The sequence below is a fragment of the Cavia porcellus genome, unplaced genomic scaffold, assembly GCF_034190915.1.
Source record: "Cavia porcellus strain 051 isolate PalLab524CR breed Dunkin Hartley unplaced genomic scaffold, mCavPor4.1 scaffold_8, whole genome shotgun sequence".
Lineage (NCBI taxonomy): Eukaryota > Metazoa > Chordata > Mammalia > Rodentia > Caviidae > Cavia > Cavia porcellus.
The window spans coordinates 88,998,496-89,018,154 of record NW_026947491.1 but is presented as its reverse complement, the minus strand read 5'-3'; the positions used below and the strand labels follow the sequence as shown (position 1 = coordinate 89,018,154).

General features: G+C 40.4%; 1 protein-coding gene and 1 long non-coding RNA gene across 6 annotated transcripts in view; one reads left to right on the top strand and one right to left on the bottom strand.

The window, feature by feature from the left end:
- Window positions 1–2,750: 2,750 nt before the first annotated feature.
- On the bottom strand, window positions 2,751–6,500 carry LOC134477391 (uncharacterized). The gene is made up of 2 exons (XR_010049448.1): window positions 6,246–6,500; window positions 2,751–5,666 (listed from the first exon to the last, which is right to left on the bottom strand). It is a non-coding gene; the product is annotated as an uncharacterized LOC134477391 (long non-coding RNA).
- A 124-nt stretch (window positions 6,501–6,624) lies between these two features.
- The window catches only part of Bltp3b (bridge-like lipid transfer protein family member 3B), a 134,727-nt gene continuing 121,692 nt past the window's right edge, over window positions 6,625–19,659 (top strand). For 3 of the 5 annotated variants that reach the window (XR_010049447.1, XM_063255421.1, XM_063255422.1), the window contains exon 1: window positions 6,625–6,933. Coding sequence is in view for 4 of the 5 variants with exons in the window: in XM_063255421.1 (XP_063111491.1) it covers window positions 6,890–6,933 (44 nt within the window). In the remaining variant the exon portion in view is untranslated. The remainder of the gene's footprint in view (window positions 6,934–19,659) is intronic. The other 2 variants (XM_063255419.1, XM_063255420.1) reach the window with 1 other exon arrangement.

The window sequence follows — 19,659 nt, the reverse complement described above, 5'->3', positions numbered from 1 at the left end:
TACTCTCTTGTTCTCTTCGACTTCTTGTAATTAGGTTCCCTCCCACGTTTTCCTTTTATAGCCCATGTTTCATAATAGTTAAGAGAATGAATTTGGGTTGGAATCCAGAACCTAACATAGAGTGACTGTGTAGCCTTGGGTGATTAAAATGATAAAGATTAATGCACAATTTAAACTGCTGAGTGAAGTCCTGGCTCTGGCATTAAATGTCTTGAATAAGTTAAATGCACTGTGCCTTGGGACTCATATAAAATGGAATTAATATTGGTCACACTACCTTAGTGAATTTTTTTTTTTTTATCGGTACCGGGGATCGAACTCACAACTGCCTGCTTGCAAGGCAGGTGCTTATGCCGCTGAGTTAAATCCCCAGCCCACCTTAGTGAATTTTTAAAAACCTTTTATTATGTCTTGAATTGTTTTATGAAGAATAAATAGTAAAAGTCAAGCTTTGGCCAGGAGTTATCATCATCCTCTTTTATCATCTAATCATCCTCTTTTAACTTCCTACGTAGGAAACTCCTTAAAGTCAGGCACTTTAATCTATTGGTATCTGTATTTCTTTGTATCAAAACATCCACTGAGGACTGGGGATTTAGCTCAGTGGCACAAGCACCTGCTTTCCAAGTATGAGATTATGAGTTTGATCCCTGGTTACCCCCCCCAAAAAAAAACCCCACGATTGACAAACCATCCACTGAATGTTTAAAATTGTCTAAATTTAGTCGTTCTACTTTCTCCAACTTAATATTAAAATGATAATATATCTTACTCTAAAGAATATAAATTTTATATCTAATCTTTTGGCTTTCCTTACCACTTGCATGTACTATGATCAAAGAATATTCTTCTTCTTGGCTTTAGCTATCATTAAATACATATGACTCCTAAGCTCCTAAGCCAGAATTACTTACTGTTTTTTTTTTTCAAAGTACCCTGATTGAACCTGGGGCCTTGGTAATCTGATGTACTCCCACTACATGACCAGCCCATTTTTGTATTTATTTTGAGAAAGGCTCACACTAAGTCATTAAATTGCCCAGGCTGTGTTCAAACTTGCAATAATTCCATCTCAATGTCCCAGAATGCTGAAATTACACATATTTAAGATCGTTAAAAATGTAAGTCTCTGTTAATAATGAACATTTGGAATAGATTAAGTCATTGATGAGTGAATTTACTTTGTATATTATCTTGTTGGGCCTGTATTAATGTGAATTAATCTTTGATTATTCATTATATATTTACATGACAGGCTTTTGATTTTTAAAAAATTACACTTTGATAATTAACTAGAAATTAATACACATGTAAATTACCTAAAAGCACACTGAATTTATGCTGGTTTTGTGGTATTATGTATTTTCTCAATTCAGGGTAATAGTGAAATTGTTATTTTCACAATAAAAATATAACTATTAGCTTGTAAAATTCTTTATAATGTTTATTATTTTGCAAACGAATTCATATCTTGTTCTACCCACAGTAGGCCACTGGTCACCTACAGAAGCTGTTATGGTTTGTATCTAGATGTCCCCCAAAGACTCATAGGGCTTTTTTCAGAGGTGGCTGAATCCTGAATGTGTGATTGGTGATACAATTCTGGGATTAAGTGTGCTGGGATAAAGGGTCAGTGATTTCCAGATCAGTCTGATGATTGGATTGGCTCCACCTTAACCCTGGTAGACTGGATACAATATAAGGTGTAGAAAGAGGCTTGTCTCCTTTATCTCTTGCTTGCTTTTGCTGTCTTCCAATGCATGAACTGTTGCCTCTCTGCCATACCACCCTGTCTTGGACCTAGCCAGTTATGACAGAAATCTGTACAAACTGTGAGCTCACTAAATCTTTTCCCCTTTGACTTTGGGTGTCGGACATTTTGTCTCAGCAACAACAGTAACTAAGATAGCTTTTACACTTCTGTTCTCTTTTTTTTTTTTTGGTCTTTTTCCTTTTTATCAGTACCGGGGATCGAACTCACAACTGCCTGCTTACAAGGCAGGCGCTTATGCCGCTGAGCTAAATCCCCAGCCCCTGTTCTTTTTCATCATTGTGTTTCAACTGTCTAGAACATTCTTTTCAGGCCTGTGACATAGTTTAGGGGTAGAATGCTTGCCTACCATGCCAGAGGTCCCAGGTTCTACCCCTAGAAATGTAACAATAAAATAAAATTTTCTCTTTTTGTTTTTTGGTTCTGGGGAATCAAACTCATGACCTCATGCTTGCCAGGTAAGTGCTTGTGCCACTGAACTAAATCCCTGGCCCTAAAATAGCCTTTTCTTTCTCATGATTAATAGTAGCTATCATTCTGTTGTGCCTGGCCCTCTTCCAAGTATGTTAGCTTTATTAGTTTAATCTCAATACTCTTGAAAGTATATAGCACTTCAAGACTTGGAGGGGATGAATATCTTTACTATGATTATGTAACTAAAAAATCTGTAGAGCTACATTTAAAAATCAATCCTTTATTTTCAGGATCACATATTTTTAACAACTGAAAGCTATTTACTCTTATCTTTGAAATAATACCTCCACTGTAAATGTGTTTCTGAATGAATCACTCTGTACTCGTAGTTTACTGTTTTTGATAATGATCATAAATAGTAATATCTAGCAGATAATGAAGTGATACGTTATCTAAATTGTTAAACAATTTATGAATGCTCTTGTTTGTCTTCACAAAATTCCATGAGTTAGATAGTATTGTTAGGGCCAACGCCGCAGGGAAAGAGACCCCAAGGACTCAGCTCTTGGTGAGGAAAAGAAAGTTTATTTCCATGCGCATGGGGTCCCTCAGGCAAACGTGTGCGGAGGGGCCCCGAGGGGAATTTGTGCAGGGTTTTTAAAGGTACACGCAGGAGGCAAGCAAGTTTACAGAAGCAAATCGCATTGGTTAATTTTGAGCGGCGCAGGACCTGGCTAATGCTGATTTGAGGGTCTGGGGCTGAGTAACCATGGAGACCGAGGGTCTTGGGTTGACCTTAGAGTGCCAGGTGCTCCCTGGTCCTGTTTATACAGTACATTCTTTTGCCTATCTCTATCTTTACAAAGAACAGAACATCAAGTGGCTAATGACTAGCAGAGACATTCCCTTTGGCCCCGCTCTGACTATCTCCTGGGAAAAGGTTTAGGGAGTGAAGCACTCTTTACTGCTCTGTTTTGATAGCTCTGGGAAGTTAGGGAGTCAACTCTTCTATTCCCCGCTCTGGGGAGTTAGGGAGTTAACCCTTTCATTCCCCGCTCTGGGGAGTTAGGGAGTTAACCCTTTCATTCCCCGCTCTGGGGAGGGGGTTGTAGCAGGGGGGTCGACTCTCACAGTATTATTTCTGACACATGAGATAAAGATTTAAAAATTGCACCCAAGGTTTACACTGTCACCAAGTTGTTGAACCAGAACTTCTTTTCTTTTGTTTCTTTTTTTTTTTTTTTGAGACAAGGTCTTGCTAGGCAGTTTAGACTGGCCTTCAGCTCATTTTGTATCCCAGATTGGTCTGGAACTTGCAAATATCGTGTATCTCAGCCTTCCAAGTCCTGGGATTGCGGGCATGCACCACCAGGCCCAGTGATGAGTCAGCATTTGAACTAGGGTCAAAGGACAGAGCCTAGGCTTTGGATCAATGCTAGGCTGTTAACTCTGTGAGGGGAAGAACAGGTTTTGGGGGGTTTTGTTTTGTACGGAAGGTCCTGGATATTTAACAGTGCCTGGTTTATGCTACATGATAAATGCTTTTTGAGATTTTTGTTTTGTTTTGTTTTTGGTACCGGGAATCAAACTCAGGACCTTGTGCTTATCAGGTAGGCACTGTGCTGCTGAGCTAAATCCATGGCCTTCATTTTGTTTTTTGAGACAGGATCTTGCTATGTAGTTGAGGCTGGCCTTGAACTCCCTATGTAGCCCAGGCTGGCCATGAATTCACAGCAACCCTTCTGCCTCAGCCTCCAGAGTGCTGGGATTGCAGCCATGCACTGCCACTCCTGGCTGTGTGGTAAATGTTAAATGATTGAATAGTCAAACCGTGTGTCTATCCTTTTTTTTTCTGTTTTTTTTTTTTCCTTTTTTTGTACTGAGAATTGAACTCAGGACCTCATGCTTGCTAGGCAGGCCCTGTGACACTGAGCTACATCCTTGGTCCTCCCATGTATTTTAAGATAAGGTTTTGGAACAATGTTGTGAGAAAACAAAAGGGTTGTAGAAAAGTCTTGAATTGTTTTACATGGAAGAATGCATATTGGATCAAATCATTGAGCATAGGGCTGGGGATTTAGCTCAGCGGCATAAGCGCCCGCCTTGAAAGCAGGCAGTCGTGAGTTCGATCTCTGGTACTGATAAAAAGGAAAAAGACAAAAAAAAAAAAAAAAAAAAAAAAAAGAAATGAAACCATTGAGCATATACAACCTCAGTTGTAGTTCACAATTTCAAGACCCTCTTAAAATTGTTCACAGTGAAAAACCTATAAAGTAAGTCATACAAAAATATGTCAATTATTTCTCCAGAAAATACACAAACACATGACATATCTTAATTACAAACACAGTAAACTCACTCTTAAATTAGATCTTTGAAGTAAATATATAGGCTCACTTTTCAGTAAGAATTTTGAGCTCACATGATTCTCCATATTCTTGTAAGCAGTAGTATGGAAATTTAACATTGTCTTTTAATCAAATTGGGCAATAAGTTACTGATTATTTATTTTGCAACAGGTTATAGCCACAAGTGAACTGAATCATATTTCTTATATGCCAGTAAGCCTCAGTATTTTTGTGTTGTTTCCTGTTTTTAGTAATTATGGGATAGCTGGGTGTAGTGGCATATTCTTGTAATCCCTGCACTCCAGAGGCTGAGGCAGGAGGATCACTGCAAGTTCATATCCAGCCTGGACAACACAGTGAGTTCAAGCCTGAACCATACATATAATGAAACCCTACCTCAAAATAAATACATAAATACATAAACACAATAAAAAAGACCAAAAAAATTATGGGGTAATATAGTCCCTGAATCAAATTTGTGTTAACTGTCATCTTTCTGCTAGCTTGTACTTAAAAGTTTGATGCATATACTCATTTTCCTATCGTTGTAACAAAAGTTTTTAATTGGTTTTTATATTTTACAATTAAATTGTATATTCAAACAACATATAGACTAGCAGTTTCTATGTTTTCCAATTTGTTTTTTTGAACCAGGTATTGAACTCATGACCTTGTGCTTGCCAGGCAGACGATTGTGCCATTGAACTATATCCCCAGCCCACGTTTTCCAAATTCTAAGAAGGTATCTGTATGTATCTCAACATACACAGGTTGAAGTAAAGCCTTGGATTGTAAGTAACTTTTTCTGTATTCTGCAAGACAAACATTTCTAATAAATTTTAACTTGATTAATATAAAAAGACAAGGTTTTGGTATATTGTCCAGGTTTCTCCTTATTTTCTGGTCTCAATCAACCCTCCTGTCTCAGCCTCCTAGGTAGCTGGGACTATAGAGACTGAACCACTAGGCTTGGGTCCTTACCTTTTCCATTCAGAAAAACACCTGCATAAGAGTCAGGCTGTTGGGTTTTGTATAACGCCCCATACAACCACAGCACACACCTTTCTGATGCATCCCTCAGGCAGCAGTGTAATTTCCTTTATTAAGACATGTCTCTGTAGTAATTCTCATCTCTGAAAAACAAGTTGGTTTTAGTTGGATGGGGTGGAGGTGCAGGATTGTAAATCTTTTTTTTCGACAATTTCCTTCCTTTTTACAGAACTTTCAAGGGACAGTTATATATTTATTTTTTTTTAGATACTATACCTAGGCAAGTCAGATTAACCTATTTTATAAATGTTTAAAGTGAGGGTAAATTTCTTGGAGGTTAACAGCTGGCAGGTACTGAAGTGAGGACTTGAATTTGTGCCTTCTAATTTCTAGGTCTTGAGTCTATTAAGACAGGTTGCCAGCTTTTACTTCCCTTAGGATTGGAATAATTAGGGGGAGACATTAAATTTTAGCATTTCGCTAAGGGATAGAAGACTTTAGCAAATGAGAAGAAACCCAGGGAGGCATTTGAATAAAGCTGAGGCAGGTCCAATAGAGCAAGACAGCAGAACAATTTATAGCACAGATAATTAAATTCTGAGGAAATGAAAAAGAGTGGGGAAGGGAAAGCAGAAGTGGAAAGTGAACCAAGCAGGCAGAAAAAAGGCCAGAGAGAGCAGAGAGGGGAGATTAAAACCCAAACCTGCCATAGTGACACATACCTTGTAATCCCAGCACTTGGGAGGCTGAGGCAGGAGAATTGTTGGGAGTTCAAGAACAGCTTGGGGGGTACAAAGTGTGTTCAAGGCCAGCCTGAACTGCATAGCAAGATCCTGTCTCAAAAAAAACAAAAAACAAAAAACAAATTAAAGCAGGGTGTTGGTTTGAGAGTCAAAGGACCCCCAGCAGAGCGATCTAACTCAGTCCCGGGCGAAGGGGGCGTGGTCGGAAGCCTCCCACGCCCACGCCAAATTAGAAATGGCCCCACCCCCTGACCAGCCCACCTCGCGTTGGCCCCGCCCCACACCGTGGCAGAACCACTTCTGGCCCCGCCCCGTTCCCGTTGGCCCCGCCTCGCGACCTCCCAGCCCCGCCCCTCCTTCCCCGGTCTCTTAGGTGATGCGGCAGCCAAGATGGCGCTGGCGGTGTGTGTGGCGGCCTGAACGTCATGCTCCGGGCTCCCGGCGGAGTCAGTGGTGGCGGCGGCGGCTGCTGGAGCCTCAGCCGGGGTCTCAAGTCTCCCCCGGGTGTGAGCGCCCAGGCGCCCCTCCTCTGGCCGCCTGAGTCCGGTCAGAGTGGAGACGGCCCTGAAGAGAAGAGGCTGTAAGGAGCGGCGAGAGCGCGCGGCTCCCGGCGCCCTGGCACCATGGCCGGGATCATCAAGAAGCAGATCCTGAAGCACCTCTCCAGGTCAGTTAGCGCCTCGGGCGGGGGCCGCTGCCGCCGCCTCCTGGCTCGAGTTGGTGGCGACCTGCGACCTCTGGGCGGCGGGGGGCGGCTGCGTCGCTTGGCGGGGGCAGAGGTCGCGGCTCCGGGTGGCCTCGCGGTGGGGGCGTTCTCCCCAGGCCCGCGGCGGGTGATGCGACGGACTGGCGGTCCGTGCTGCACTCCGTGGCGGGGCGTCGGCGCGGTGGGGTCCCCGGAACATCCGCGTGCCTCGCGGCGCTCGCGGTCCTCACCTGGCGCTGGCGCTCGCCAGCCTCGCAGGGCGTGACTGTTTGCCCAGTTAGGATTGGGTTTAGGTAAATAACCAGTTAGCCGCTTTGATGAGTTGTTTCTGGAGTCCTTGGAGTCTCCCATTATTCTTACCCAAGGCTTTTGCATCCGAGACCCTTTCAGCCAGGGAGTTTACATCTGTGATGATTAAACCTCCCAAATGTCATTCTTTCCATTCCATAAAACAGTTTTAGTCAGAAACATGACTCAGTAAACTGGCAGTTTGTTACTGTTCTTGGCTTCTCCATATTTGTCTCAAGACACTGGCTAAATGTAGGCTCTAGCTCCAACTTGGAAGCAGTGAATTCAGAACGCCTGGTTAAGATCCCTTTCTCTTCTCTTTACATGTAAGCTGATGACTACTTTTAACTGATTGTAGGGACACACTTGGGGGTAATGGTAACTTGTGTAGTAGGCATAATTCTTGATTTTTGCAGATTGTTTTATACTACAGGTAGTGTAAAAGGAAACAATACATACGTGATTCAGCAAATACTTCCCTGATTTATAACGTTGAGTAAGTTTCTTTTTAAAGTAGTAACGTTTATGAATATTACATTTCTTAATATTATCACAAAATAGGAAGTTCTTTTTAAAATCGTACATATGAGCCGGGCATGGTGGCACAAACCTGTAATCCTGCTTAAGCAGTTGCATCCTAAGTTATGTGCGGAGCCTGAGCAATTTAGCAAGACCTTTCTGTCAAAATAAAACGGGGGCTGGGAATGTAGCTCATTGTGAAGACCTGGGTTCAATTCTCAGTACAAAATCAATCAGTCAGTCAGTCAGTCAGTCTGATTTGACTTGCTTTATCAGTTATACACGTGATCAAACATTGAACTATTTGGAAAGATTTTATCTCTTATCTGTTATTACATTAGGGAAAATCTGGCTTTTTCCTTCTACCTTTTGTATAATTTTCTCTATCTTTTCTTATACTTCATTCCTCAAGAAAATTCAGAACAACAGAAAATGATTTTTACATTTTTATTAGTGCAGAAAAGTGTGTTCATTTTGACATTCTTACAGGCATGTAAAGACTTTGATCATTTCCATTTTCCTTTACTCCATTCATCTTCTCTGATAGTGAGAAAATGATTTGAATGCCTATTTTTTCACTGTCCCAAAGATGATAGTACATAGCTAGTACCATTCTAGATCCCTAGAAGAATATTTCATTCATTCAGTAAGTGCCTTTGGACATTAGTGTTTAATTTTGTTGTAGAATGTCATCTGAGAAGGACTCTTAAAAAATTAAAAACAAGGTGTAATGGCTGGCATCACAAAATAGACAACATCTACATACTGAGAATTAAGACTTTAGGATCACTTTGTGATCTGTGATTTCTTATAGTTGTGAGGTAAATTGCATTGATATTTTTTCAGAGTGAAGTTTTTTTTTTTGCAAGAGTTGTGTATATTTGTTTATTAAGCAAGTTAATGTTTGCAAGTGCTTAGAAAAGTGCATAGTAAATAATGTATATTTTTGCTGTTATCAATAAATTCTTTTAAATGTGTATCCAAGCTCAAAAAAGTCCACCTAGGAGCCCAGTGTGGTGGCGCATGCCTGTAATCCCAACACATGTGAGGCTGAGGCAGGGAGATTGCTGTGAGTGCCTGGGCTACAAAGTAAGTTCAAGGCCAGTCTGAACTGCATATCAAGACCTTGCCTCAAAAAGACAAAAACAAAAAAGTCCACACAGGGTTAAGTGTTTTTTTTTTTTTTTTGAGTCAGAGTCTGGCTTTGTAGTTCAGGCTGCCCTCAAACTCAGCGATTCTCCGGCCTCAGCCTCCTGAATACTGGTGTGCAGCCCCATGCCCAGCAAGAATTCCTTTTTTTTTTGTCTTTTTCGTTTTTATCAGTACCAGGGATCGAACTCACGACTGCCTGCTTGCAAGGCAGGCGCTTATGCCACTGAGCTAAATCCCGAGCCCCTATCCTTTTTGTTTTTTAAGAATTAAGGTTTTTTTTTTTTGCCTTTTTTTTTTGAGATGAATTTGTTCCCTTTGTGCAGTTCAGGTTGGCCTTGAGATCATTTTGTATCCCAGGCTGGTTTCGAACTTGCAACAATCTTTCTGCCTCAGCCTCCTGAATACTAGGACTATAGGTGTGCCACCAAGCCTGATTTAAAAATTAAGTTTTTGTTTTTGTGTTTTTTTTTTTGGTACTGGGGATTGAACTTACAACCTTGCACTTGCTGGGCAGATGCTTATGCCATTGAGCTAAATCTCCAGCCCCTAATTAAGGTTTTTTTTTGTTTGTTTGTTTTTTGGTACTGGGGGGTTGAACTCAGGACTGTGTGCTTGCAAGGCATGTGCTTATGCTGCTGCGCTAAATCACCCAGTCCCTTGTTTTGAAACACTTTTATTTTCACTTATTTCATATTTCAAATTGTCCTCAATTTAGGTGGCTGAAGAATGTCGAGTTTATGTTTTTGCTGTCATCTAAGAAAAATAGTTATTCTTAAATGTAAATGGTATTCATAATAGAAAAACAAACCACATGTTTTGATAAACTGTAGTTATCAATGTAGGAATGAAATTTTGAACTGACCAGGGGTAAATTTAATTATGTAGATTATCTATTGTCTTGAAGATATCACTGTATTGATCTAGTTATCTGGAATACAATTTAATACATTCTAATAGGAAATACTTAAAACATTACTTTCTACTAATAGTCATCTTGTACAGTCTGTGGTTGTAATCCATGTCACTTTCTCAAAGGTAGCTTTTTCTGACCTCAGTTTAAAATCCATAGCATTCATCTCTCCTGAATAATGTATGTTTATATATTTGGTGTTTTGAATGACTGAGTTTTAAACTCTGTGAAGGCAGAGGTTTTCCTTTTGAAGCCAGCATGAGGTAGGCTCTCAGTGGCTGTTTACTTAATTAACTGTACAAGAGCATGCCACTAAAATATTGTCATAGATTTGTCTTTTTTTTTTTTTTTTTTATCGGTACCAGGGATCAAACTCACGACCATGTGCTTGCAAGGCAGGTGCTTATGCCACTGAGCTAAATCCCCAGCCCCTTGTCATAGATTTGGAGATGACCAGTTTCCTTGTGGTTTTAGGAAGCAATGAATAATTGAATCATTGAATAAATATGGTGTCATGGAAAGGAATAACTAAGAAAATGACCTAGTTCTCTGCACCTCTCCAAGCCCCCATTTTTATTGGGGATTAAACTCAGGACCTTTGCCCTGAGTTACATCCCCAGCCTTTTGTTAAATTTTGAAATTTTGAGACAGGTCTTGACAAGTTGCTAAGTTGCTCAGGCTCAGTTTAAACTTGCTCTCCTCCTTCCTCAGCCCCCCAGAGAGACACTCTCTCTGTGTTGTCCAGCTTGCCTCGAACTCTTGATCATCCTGCCTCAGGCTCCCGAGTGCTGGGATTGCAGACTTGCCCTGCCACGTCTGGCAATGACCTAGTTGTAGGGAAATGTAGGGTGTCTACCAGTCAGAAAAAGGACTGTCTAGGAACTCACAAGAGAAAAAAGACTGAGCCTTGAGATTGAAGTGTAGTGAATGAAATTGCATGATTTTAAAACTAGCACTGTTGTTTATCCAGAAGTAGGTATTTGAGTTGTTATGCTGGAAAAGTTATAAAAGAGAAATTGTTAAGAGATTAACAAATGCTTTAAGTAAGTGCTGAATACTTAAGTATAGTTAGTATAATCTTTGTTGTTTATGTAGTTGACAAATCTGAATGGAGGACAGGAAGTCAATAGTCAGGGGGACAGGTTACAGCACTTACCCTTTTAAGAGGTGTCATAGGCCTATAATTGCAGTACTCTGGGAGGCTGAGGCAAGACAATTGCAGTTTTGAGCCCAGCCTGGCAACATAGTAAGATGCATTTTCTTTCTTTCTTTCTTTCATTCATTCATTCATTCATTCATTCATTCATTCTTTTTTTTTTGTCTTTTTCGTTTTTATCGGTACCAGGGCTTTCTTTCTTTCTTATTGAGACAGGATTTCACTGTGCAGTTTTCACCATGCTATGTAGTTCGGGTTCACCTTGAAGTCACTTTGTGGCCCAGGCTGGCCTAGAACTTGCAGTGATCCTCCTGTCTCAGCTACTGATGTACTGGGAGTACAAACATACACTGCCACACTTGGTAATACCCTATTTCAAAATTTAAAAGCAAAATTTTTAAACTGGAGATGTAGCTCAGTGTGAAGGCCTAGGGTTCAATTCCTAGGTGTATGACCCACCCCTCACCTACCCCAAAAAGAAAGTGAAACAGTAAAAAGTTTTCAAGGAGAAAGTTACTGGGGTCATTCAACAGCACAGGGTGTTTTGGAGATTTTTCTAAGAGAATCTTTTCACAAGGGAATAGAAATTTCTAAAGAATTGTTGGGTGTGGTGGCACATATCTGTATTCCCAGTATCTGGGAGGCTGAAGCAGGAGGATCTCTGTAAGCCAGCTGGAGCTACAGTGAATTGAAGGCCAGCCTGAACTACATAATGAGACTCTGTCTCAACAAACAAACAAGAAAGAAAAATTTGTTAAAACAAATATAAGAAAAGAGGTTAAAGCAGCAGCTACCTTTCAGCTCAAGATCATGACAGTTAGTGCACGTGTGTGTATGTGTGTGTGTAGAAAAGACCGTCGGTTGTGTGCATAGGAGCAAAGAGGCCATATGTTTAATTAAGCTAGGGCCTGAAAAGGAGTAAGGACAGATTCCAGTCCGAATGCTTTCTTCACCCCCTCTCCCTCAAGGTTGGGTCCTACCATGAAATAGCTACAGTTTTCTGGGAGCCGAGCATTGCTTACACCACTATGTGCTGGCCTGAGTGGAGCCTTGGTCTAGTTTAGAGGAGTAGCCATCACCCAGGGTCAGTTTTGTCTGTCGGGATATCAGCAGTGTTAGGAGACAGTTTTGACTGTGTGCCTGGGGAGAGAGGGTTCTCCTGGCACCTGGTGGGTAGAGGATGGGTGCTGCTAAACATCTTACTGTGCGCTGTACAGCACTTTCTCCCCACAGTAGCAAATTATTTTACTTTGAGATTCAGAGAGTGGTTTCAAGGATGCATGTGATTGAGCCAGGGCATTTTGCAAGTTGAGGTTGTTTTATCTGCAGATAATAAAAGGCTGCTGTATTTTAAGTGGAAAGGGAAATTAATAAGAATGTCCAAGAGTCAGAGGAAGATCTGATCAGTAACCAAGGGGAGGACAGGAAGCAGCTGCCTCATAAAATGTCCTCAGAAGAGTCCCTGCACTGTCCTTTAGCACAGGGCTTTTCAACCTCGGCACTGCTGACTGGGTCATTCTTTTTTTTTTTGGTACCAGGGATTGAACTCAGACTGTGCGCTTGCAAGGCAGGTACTTGTGCCGCTGAGCTAAATCCCCAGCTCCAAAAAATATTTTAAAAAAGGGCTGGGAATTAGGGCATGGTGGCGCATGCCTGTAGTCTCAGCACGGAGGCTGAGGCTAAGGCTGAGGCAGAGGATCGCCATGAGTTAGAGGCCAGCCTATGCTACGTAGTAAAGCTCTCTCTCAAAAACCAAACAAATATATATATGAATAAATGAATGAATGAATGGATTGGGAATGTTATTCAGTGGTAAAGTGCTTGCCTAATATATGCAAGATCTGGATTCCATCCCCAACACTGAAGAGAACGAAAGGGAGAGAGGGAGGGAGCAAGATACCTGGGAAGAGACCTTGAGAGGTGGTGGAGCAGGAGCAGATGCCCACAGGAGGAGTGGTTCTGCTTCCAGGATAGTCAAAGAAGAGTGAAGAGTGACAGGAGCGGAGGAGGAAGAGGGTAAGGAAAATCACGGGCCTGGACTTCCAGCTTAGCTCAGTGGGAGGGTACTTGCCTCCATGTCAAGGCCCTGTGTTGGATCCTTAGTGCTACACAGAAAACAACAGAGAGGCCACACCTGCTGAGGCCCTGACATGAGATTGGAAGTCACTGCAAGGCTCACAGCCAGGGCTAGCACAGGCGGCCCGGTGGAAAGCAGGATAGAGGCCTGACTGCTGTGCCCTTCTAGGTGAGATCAACAAGTTGGATGCAGAGTTCTGAGAGTGTCATTTTCTGGATCTGCTCTGAAGTTACAGCCAGAATTGACTGACTTGTAAGATACAGATTGAGAGAGAAGGGAGCAGTAATGCAAGTCAAATTTTGACAACAGCAACTGACAAGATGGAATTGCTCTTAACCAAGCTGGAGAAGACTGCAGGAGTGGGGGGCTTAGGGGAAAAGATCAGGAGTTTGGTTTTGGACATGTTAATTTGCATGACTGGTAGATTTCTAAGAGAAATACTGATCTCTCCTTTTTTATATTTGTGATAATTAGACTACATATGTTTTAGACTGGCAGCCACAATGTAAATGCTTTGTGTGGTTATCCTTTGGTTTATGTGGTAGATAATTGTTACACAATGAATTATGAGTTGAATTTTCAAGAAGCAGGTTGCTGTTAAGATCACTAAATAGAAATACCTGAAATAGAACAAGTGTCTCTCTCTCTCACACAGTAATTTCCAACTAGACCCAGATATGAATCCTTGCAAAAGTTACTTCCAGGATATTGATTTGAAAACTTGCAGTGCAAAGAGGGATGCCTTGTCTGGGAGATGTAATATTATCCTAGATCACTCAGAACTGTTCCTGTGTAAGGAAGGAAATTATTAAAGCACTAACATTTGTCCCTTGGCTGGGGATATACCTCAGAAGCACAAGTGCCTGCCTGGCAAGCACAAGGTCCTGAGTTTGATTTCCAGTACAAAACAAAATAAAACACCAAATAAGATTTGTCCCTTACCCAGGGTCTGTCAGACAGTTGGGTGTTAAGTGGCAGATCTACTATCATTTTCATTTGATCTTTCCATCTTGCCCATTCAGGTTGTGGTTCTCATCTAACACTTTGGTTTTCTTTAAACTAACACTTTGCTTTTCTTTTTCGTTTTTATTGATACCGGGGATCGAACTCACGACTGCCTGCTTGCAAGGCAGGCGCTTATGCCGCTGAGCTAAATCCCCAGCCCCATACTTTGCTTTTCTTTAAACTGAATTTTCAGTACTTCCTTTACTACTCTTTTATAAGGTTTCACTATCCTACTACAGTTTTGCTAAGAGATTGTTGTGTTACAGTTCTTAGGCTCTGCATTTCTTTGAAGTTGGGGAAACATAATCTTTGACTCAGCAATTCTTTGAAGTTGAGGAACATAATTTCTCCATTTCTCTTTACTTGCATAACTTTATTTTTTGCAACATTACACTTTGCCTTAGTACTGTGGTACTGAAGTTTTAGTCTTTAATTAGTTGAAGACTCTCTTATCAGTTATATGTGCCTAAGATTCTGCATAGTAAATGGCTTAGGGTACCATTTTCATCATGCATTGGTATTAACAGTAGATATTAGTGCCTAGAGCTCTGTGTGTGTACGATCCAACTGAAAGTCTGACTATTTCTCTGAGTGAAAATGAAGATATATATATATATGTGTATGTATATATATGTATATATTTGTCTTTTTCTTTTTTATTGGTACTGGGGATCGAACTCACAACCACACACTTGCAAGGCAGGCGCTTATGCCTCTGAGCTAAATCCCCAACCCCAAGGAAGAGTTATATTATACTAAGTTATAAAAACAAAAGTGATAAAAATCTCAGCACTCAGGAGGCTGAGGCAGGAGGATCATTGCAAGTTCAAGACAAGGCTCAGCCTACAAAGTGAGTTCAAGGCCAGCCTGAACTGCATAGCAGGACCCTGTCTCAAAAACACTAAATAAATAAATAAAAACAAAAGTGAGAACTGAAGCCAGCCAGTATGTTTCAGGATATAATTGTTCGTTTGGATTTTCAGGCATTAAATTTACTAACAATTCATTTAATTCATTTTGAGTTATTTCCCAGACAAGATGAATGTTGTATATACATTTTGAGTCTCAATGTTAATACAGCATGGAGTGCTGTTTTCCTCTTTGTAAACCTTTGTTTTGTTTTGTTTTTTTCCAGACAGGGTCTTGTTATGTAGTTTAAGCTGGACCTGAACTCACTATACAGCCCTGGCTGACTCACAGTGATCCGCCTGCCTCAGCCTTCTGAATGCTGGGATTACAGGTGTACACTACTAAGCCCATCTCCTTGTGTGTAATTTTTTGTTATTCCTAATAAGTTTAGGATACCAGAAAATTCAGTGATTTTTTTTTAAAATGAGAAACAATATTTTTTAGCATTGATTTTCTGTCCTAAACACTTAATATATTATAAAAAGGGACATACATATGTGGGCATGGAGGCAGGAATCTCAGCACTTGGGAGGCTGAGGCAGGAGGATTACCAAAAGTTTGAGACCAGTCTGGGGTATGTAGTGAATTCAAGGCCAGCCTGAACTACATAGCAAGACTTTTCTTAAACAAACAAACAAAAAAAGATATACATAAAACCTCAACATTTATCTTGAATGAGTCTTATTATGAGTATCTCTATTGAGAGAAGTGTTTTTTTTTTTTTTTTTTTTTTTTACCAGAATTTGAAGATAAGAAAATGTGGAAACAGTTTGGTAGGATTCAGGATAGAATATAAGTCAGTCCTCTGAGAGAGTCATGGCAAAGTACAAAGGAGAAATTTTGAGATAAATTTGATGTAGATATTAGCTTGTAGGGCCTGTGATTTAGCTCAGTGGTACAAGCGCTTGCTTGACAAGTGCAAGGTCTTGGGTTCATCCTCAGTACCTCCTTGCAAAAAATTAGCTTGTAGAGAAACAATGAAACAAAAGTACATACATGAAGGGGACTTGAGAATGGATGTTACTGGAATTTTTTTGATTAGGACAGACTAAGGCTTAAGGCGAATGCCTGCCGAGGTGCAGGGCTGTCTTCCTGGTTGTCCGGTTGGCTTGCAGTTGTACTTTCTGATACTGCACTTTGCTTCCCCGTCACCTGTCTCGATCCTCTCACTTCTGCGGTCAGTTTGCCCTGCTGCTCGGTGAGGCTGTCTTCTCTCAGGCCTCGTTTCTCTAGTCTGTTTACCGTGGGCACTTTTAACTCAGCTAGTTTTCACTGGTCTCCACAGTGTTGAGCTCTTTTAGGCCTTAAGATTTGTGGTCTTAAGACAAAGGCTTTGTTTTGGTTTGTCCCACGGGTGGTCCTCTCTGTAAGGGCAGAGTCCCCTTGACTTGCCTGAAGTTCTCTTTTTTTTTTTTTGGTTTTTGAGACAGGGTCTCACTGTGCAGTTCAGGCTGGCCTTGAGCTCAGTTTGTAGCCTAGGCTGATCTTGAACTCACAACGATCCTCCTACCTCAGCCTCCCGAATGCTGGGATGACAGGTGTGAGCCTCTTGTCTGGTGTACCATAGTTCTTCGGCATCTGCCACAGAAGTTATGGTATAGAAGTCCCAAAGAATATAGACTGCCCTGGGAAATAAATGTGTACACTTTGACCTTCATAGGATATACAAGGCATGAATTTGCTATCCTGAATGTCCTGGCAGTTTTAAAAGTGGACTTACAGCTAGAAAATTTAGATTAATATATATATATATATATATATATATATATATATATATTTTAGATTAATATTTTTTCTGAAACACTAGAATTCTATAATATACTTTGAGTATGTACTACAGTCTGTTGATGGGCCTGTTGTTTTGTTTTGTTCTTTTGGAGAGGGCCCTTGCTGTGTAGTTCAAGATGGTTTTGAACTTGCTGTATAGCCCAGGCTGGTTTCAAACTCACAGTAATCTTCATGCCTCAGCCTCCTGAGTGCTGGGATTACAGCTATGCACCATCACGTTGGGTTTTTAGTTTGTTTTGTTTTGTGGATTATTTCTCATAGGTGACTTTGTGCCTCAGTATATTCTCTGAAATAAGGATCACTGTTGTAATTGAGGCTTTCTTAGGTAAACTTATTTTATAATTTGTATTTGTAGGTTGCTTGCTTTGTAGCATGCCCATCTTGATTGACTTTATTTGACACTATATGGTTCAGCCTTTGTTGTTGGTTATCATCTTAATATAAGTTTATTTTACAAATATGAATGCAGTCAATAATGGTAATACAAAAAATGGCAAGAAAGGAGACTGCTATTAATTCATCTTAGAATGGAAGCTGTGTTTGCCTTATTAATCCAGAGTCAAATCCAAATGTATTTGTGAGTGCATCACAGCTAAACCTTTTTATCCTATCATTCCTCTCCTCTTCCTTCCCTTCAATTTGCCCTGTCTTTGTTCCCCGTGTCCCCGTCTCCTGCAGCATTCCCTGCTGGCTGTGGTGCAGTGTGTGTGCTGTCAAGTGCACAGCCACCCAACTGAGTACCGGAAGAGTCTCAGAACCCTGGCGCCTGCTTTCACCAGGAATAGGGACCTTTTGTCTGAATTTCCTGCTAGCAGGTAATATTGCCCCAGTCTTCTTTCTTTTTCCTTCTTTCTTTCTTTACATGTAAGCACTTAGATGTCTCACATAAGAATACTTTGAACAGTAATTTTATTCTTATTATTTCAGTCAGATACTTATTTCATGTTCTTCACTATGTAGCTACAAGCTCATATGATTCTTCTCTTAGACTGTCTTCTTTAGTAGATAAGGTTTGGCAATGGGCATTTAAAGTTGTAACCAGTTCCCTGTGATGTTGCAAGGAAGAATTTTGCAATTTACAGTCAGTTATTTGGAAAGAGTAAGGCATTTGATCTGCTTTCATGGATAAAGTTTCATAATCTAAAATAGTTGGTAAGGTTTGAAGGTTGTTTTGATCAGTTTTCTCACCACCATTGAAAGATTTATGAGTATGTGTATTTAATATTAATTATAATCTTTATCAAAGAGATTGAAGTGACTCACAGTAGCTGTGTAAATGGAATTCATTTTTGCAGAGTATGTTCTCCCACCATTCTGTTCTCCCCTTCCCCATGCCTTTTAAAATTTTACTATCGCGGAAGGCAATTATGTTATAAAAACACTCTCCTGGAAGTGGCAAGCAAGTTTGTTTCAATTTAGGGCTCAGAGAAAAGCTCACAATTTTGTATTACTGAACACTTGAAATCCTTGGGAAATTTATCCACTCGAACTATCCTAAAACTGTTCATGAAAGCTTCCCATGGACTGAGACGGTAGCTCAGTAAGGGAGCACTTGCCATCATGTGCTAGGCTTAGGGTTAATCCCCAGTGCTGCAAAAAGTCAAATAAAAACCATGAGTGAAATCGTGTAACTATGACGTAATTATCCTAGCAGTAATGAAACAGTTGATAGATTTGTTATCATATGCTAGCTAGTAATTATATAGCTTTGATGACTTACATACTGCTTTTCTTTGTTATCTGCCCTGAGTCCATGCTGTCATTTGGAAATCTGGATCTCAATCAGAATTGCCAGAGGAAAGATGCCAGCTTTTGTTTTGTTTTTGTCTTTTTCGTTTTTATCGGTACCGGGGATCGAACTCACCACTGCCTGCTTACAAGGCAGGCGCTTATGCTGCTGAGCAAAATCCCCAGCCCCAAGATGCCAGTTTTTAATCTCATGTAGAAACTTTAGAGATTCACTTTAGTGTATTAGTAGTTAAGGTCTTTTTTTATAATGGCATTCAAAGATGGTTCTGATTTTGTTTACACCTGTAACAAATCCTCTGGGACAGTTGCCTATGAAATGTAATTACAACTGTGATCATTTACTTTTTCTTTATTATTCCTTTCCAGCATATCTTTTTTTAGTATGTATTATGCTCAAGCTTACTAGGTATTATGAACATGTTCTAGGTTTAAACCACAGCTGTCTGTGTATTCAAGTCACTACCAAACTTAAGTCTTTTTTTTTAACTTACTATTTTAATCATTGATACTTCCTTTTTACTTAAATTACTCTTAAGTTTGTGTTCTTATCCTGAACCTAGTACATAGAAGACTACTTGTGACAAATTTGAATATTTTTTTCTTTCTTCCTTTTTTTTTTTTTTTTTTTAGTACTGGGAATTGAACTTATGACCTCACACTTGCCAGGCAGGTATTGTGCTGCTGAGCTATATCCTCAGCCCAAATTTGAATTTTCCTGTTGTCATTGCTCAGATTTATTTGTTGATTTATTTGAGATAGGTCTCACTCTGTGATTTAGGCTGGCTTTGAACTTACCATGTGGCACGGGTCAGCCTCAAACTCATGGCAAACTTTCTGCTACAGTCTTCCCAAGGGTGGGATTGCAGGTGTGCATCACCATGCCTCGCTTGCACTGCCCAGGTTTAATTCATCATTTCTTTTTTTTTTTTTTTTTTTTATCGGTACTGGGGATCGAACTCACAACTGCCTGCTTGCAAGGCAAGTTCTTATGCTGCTGAGCTAAATCCCCAGCCCCCAATTCATCATTTCTTGCATCACTTATTGCAATTAAATATTCTCATCTCCTTCTGGTTTCACTTTTCTATCTTTGGCATTGTTATCAGAAAGATGTCATGAAAATGCTAACCTTGCTAA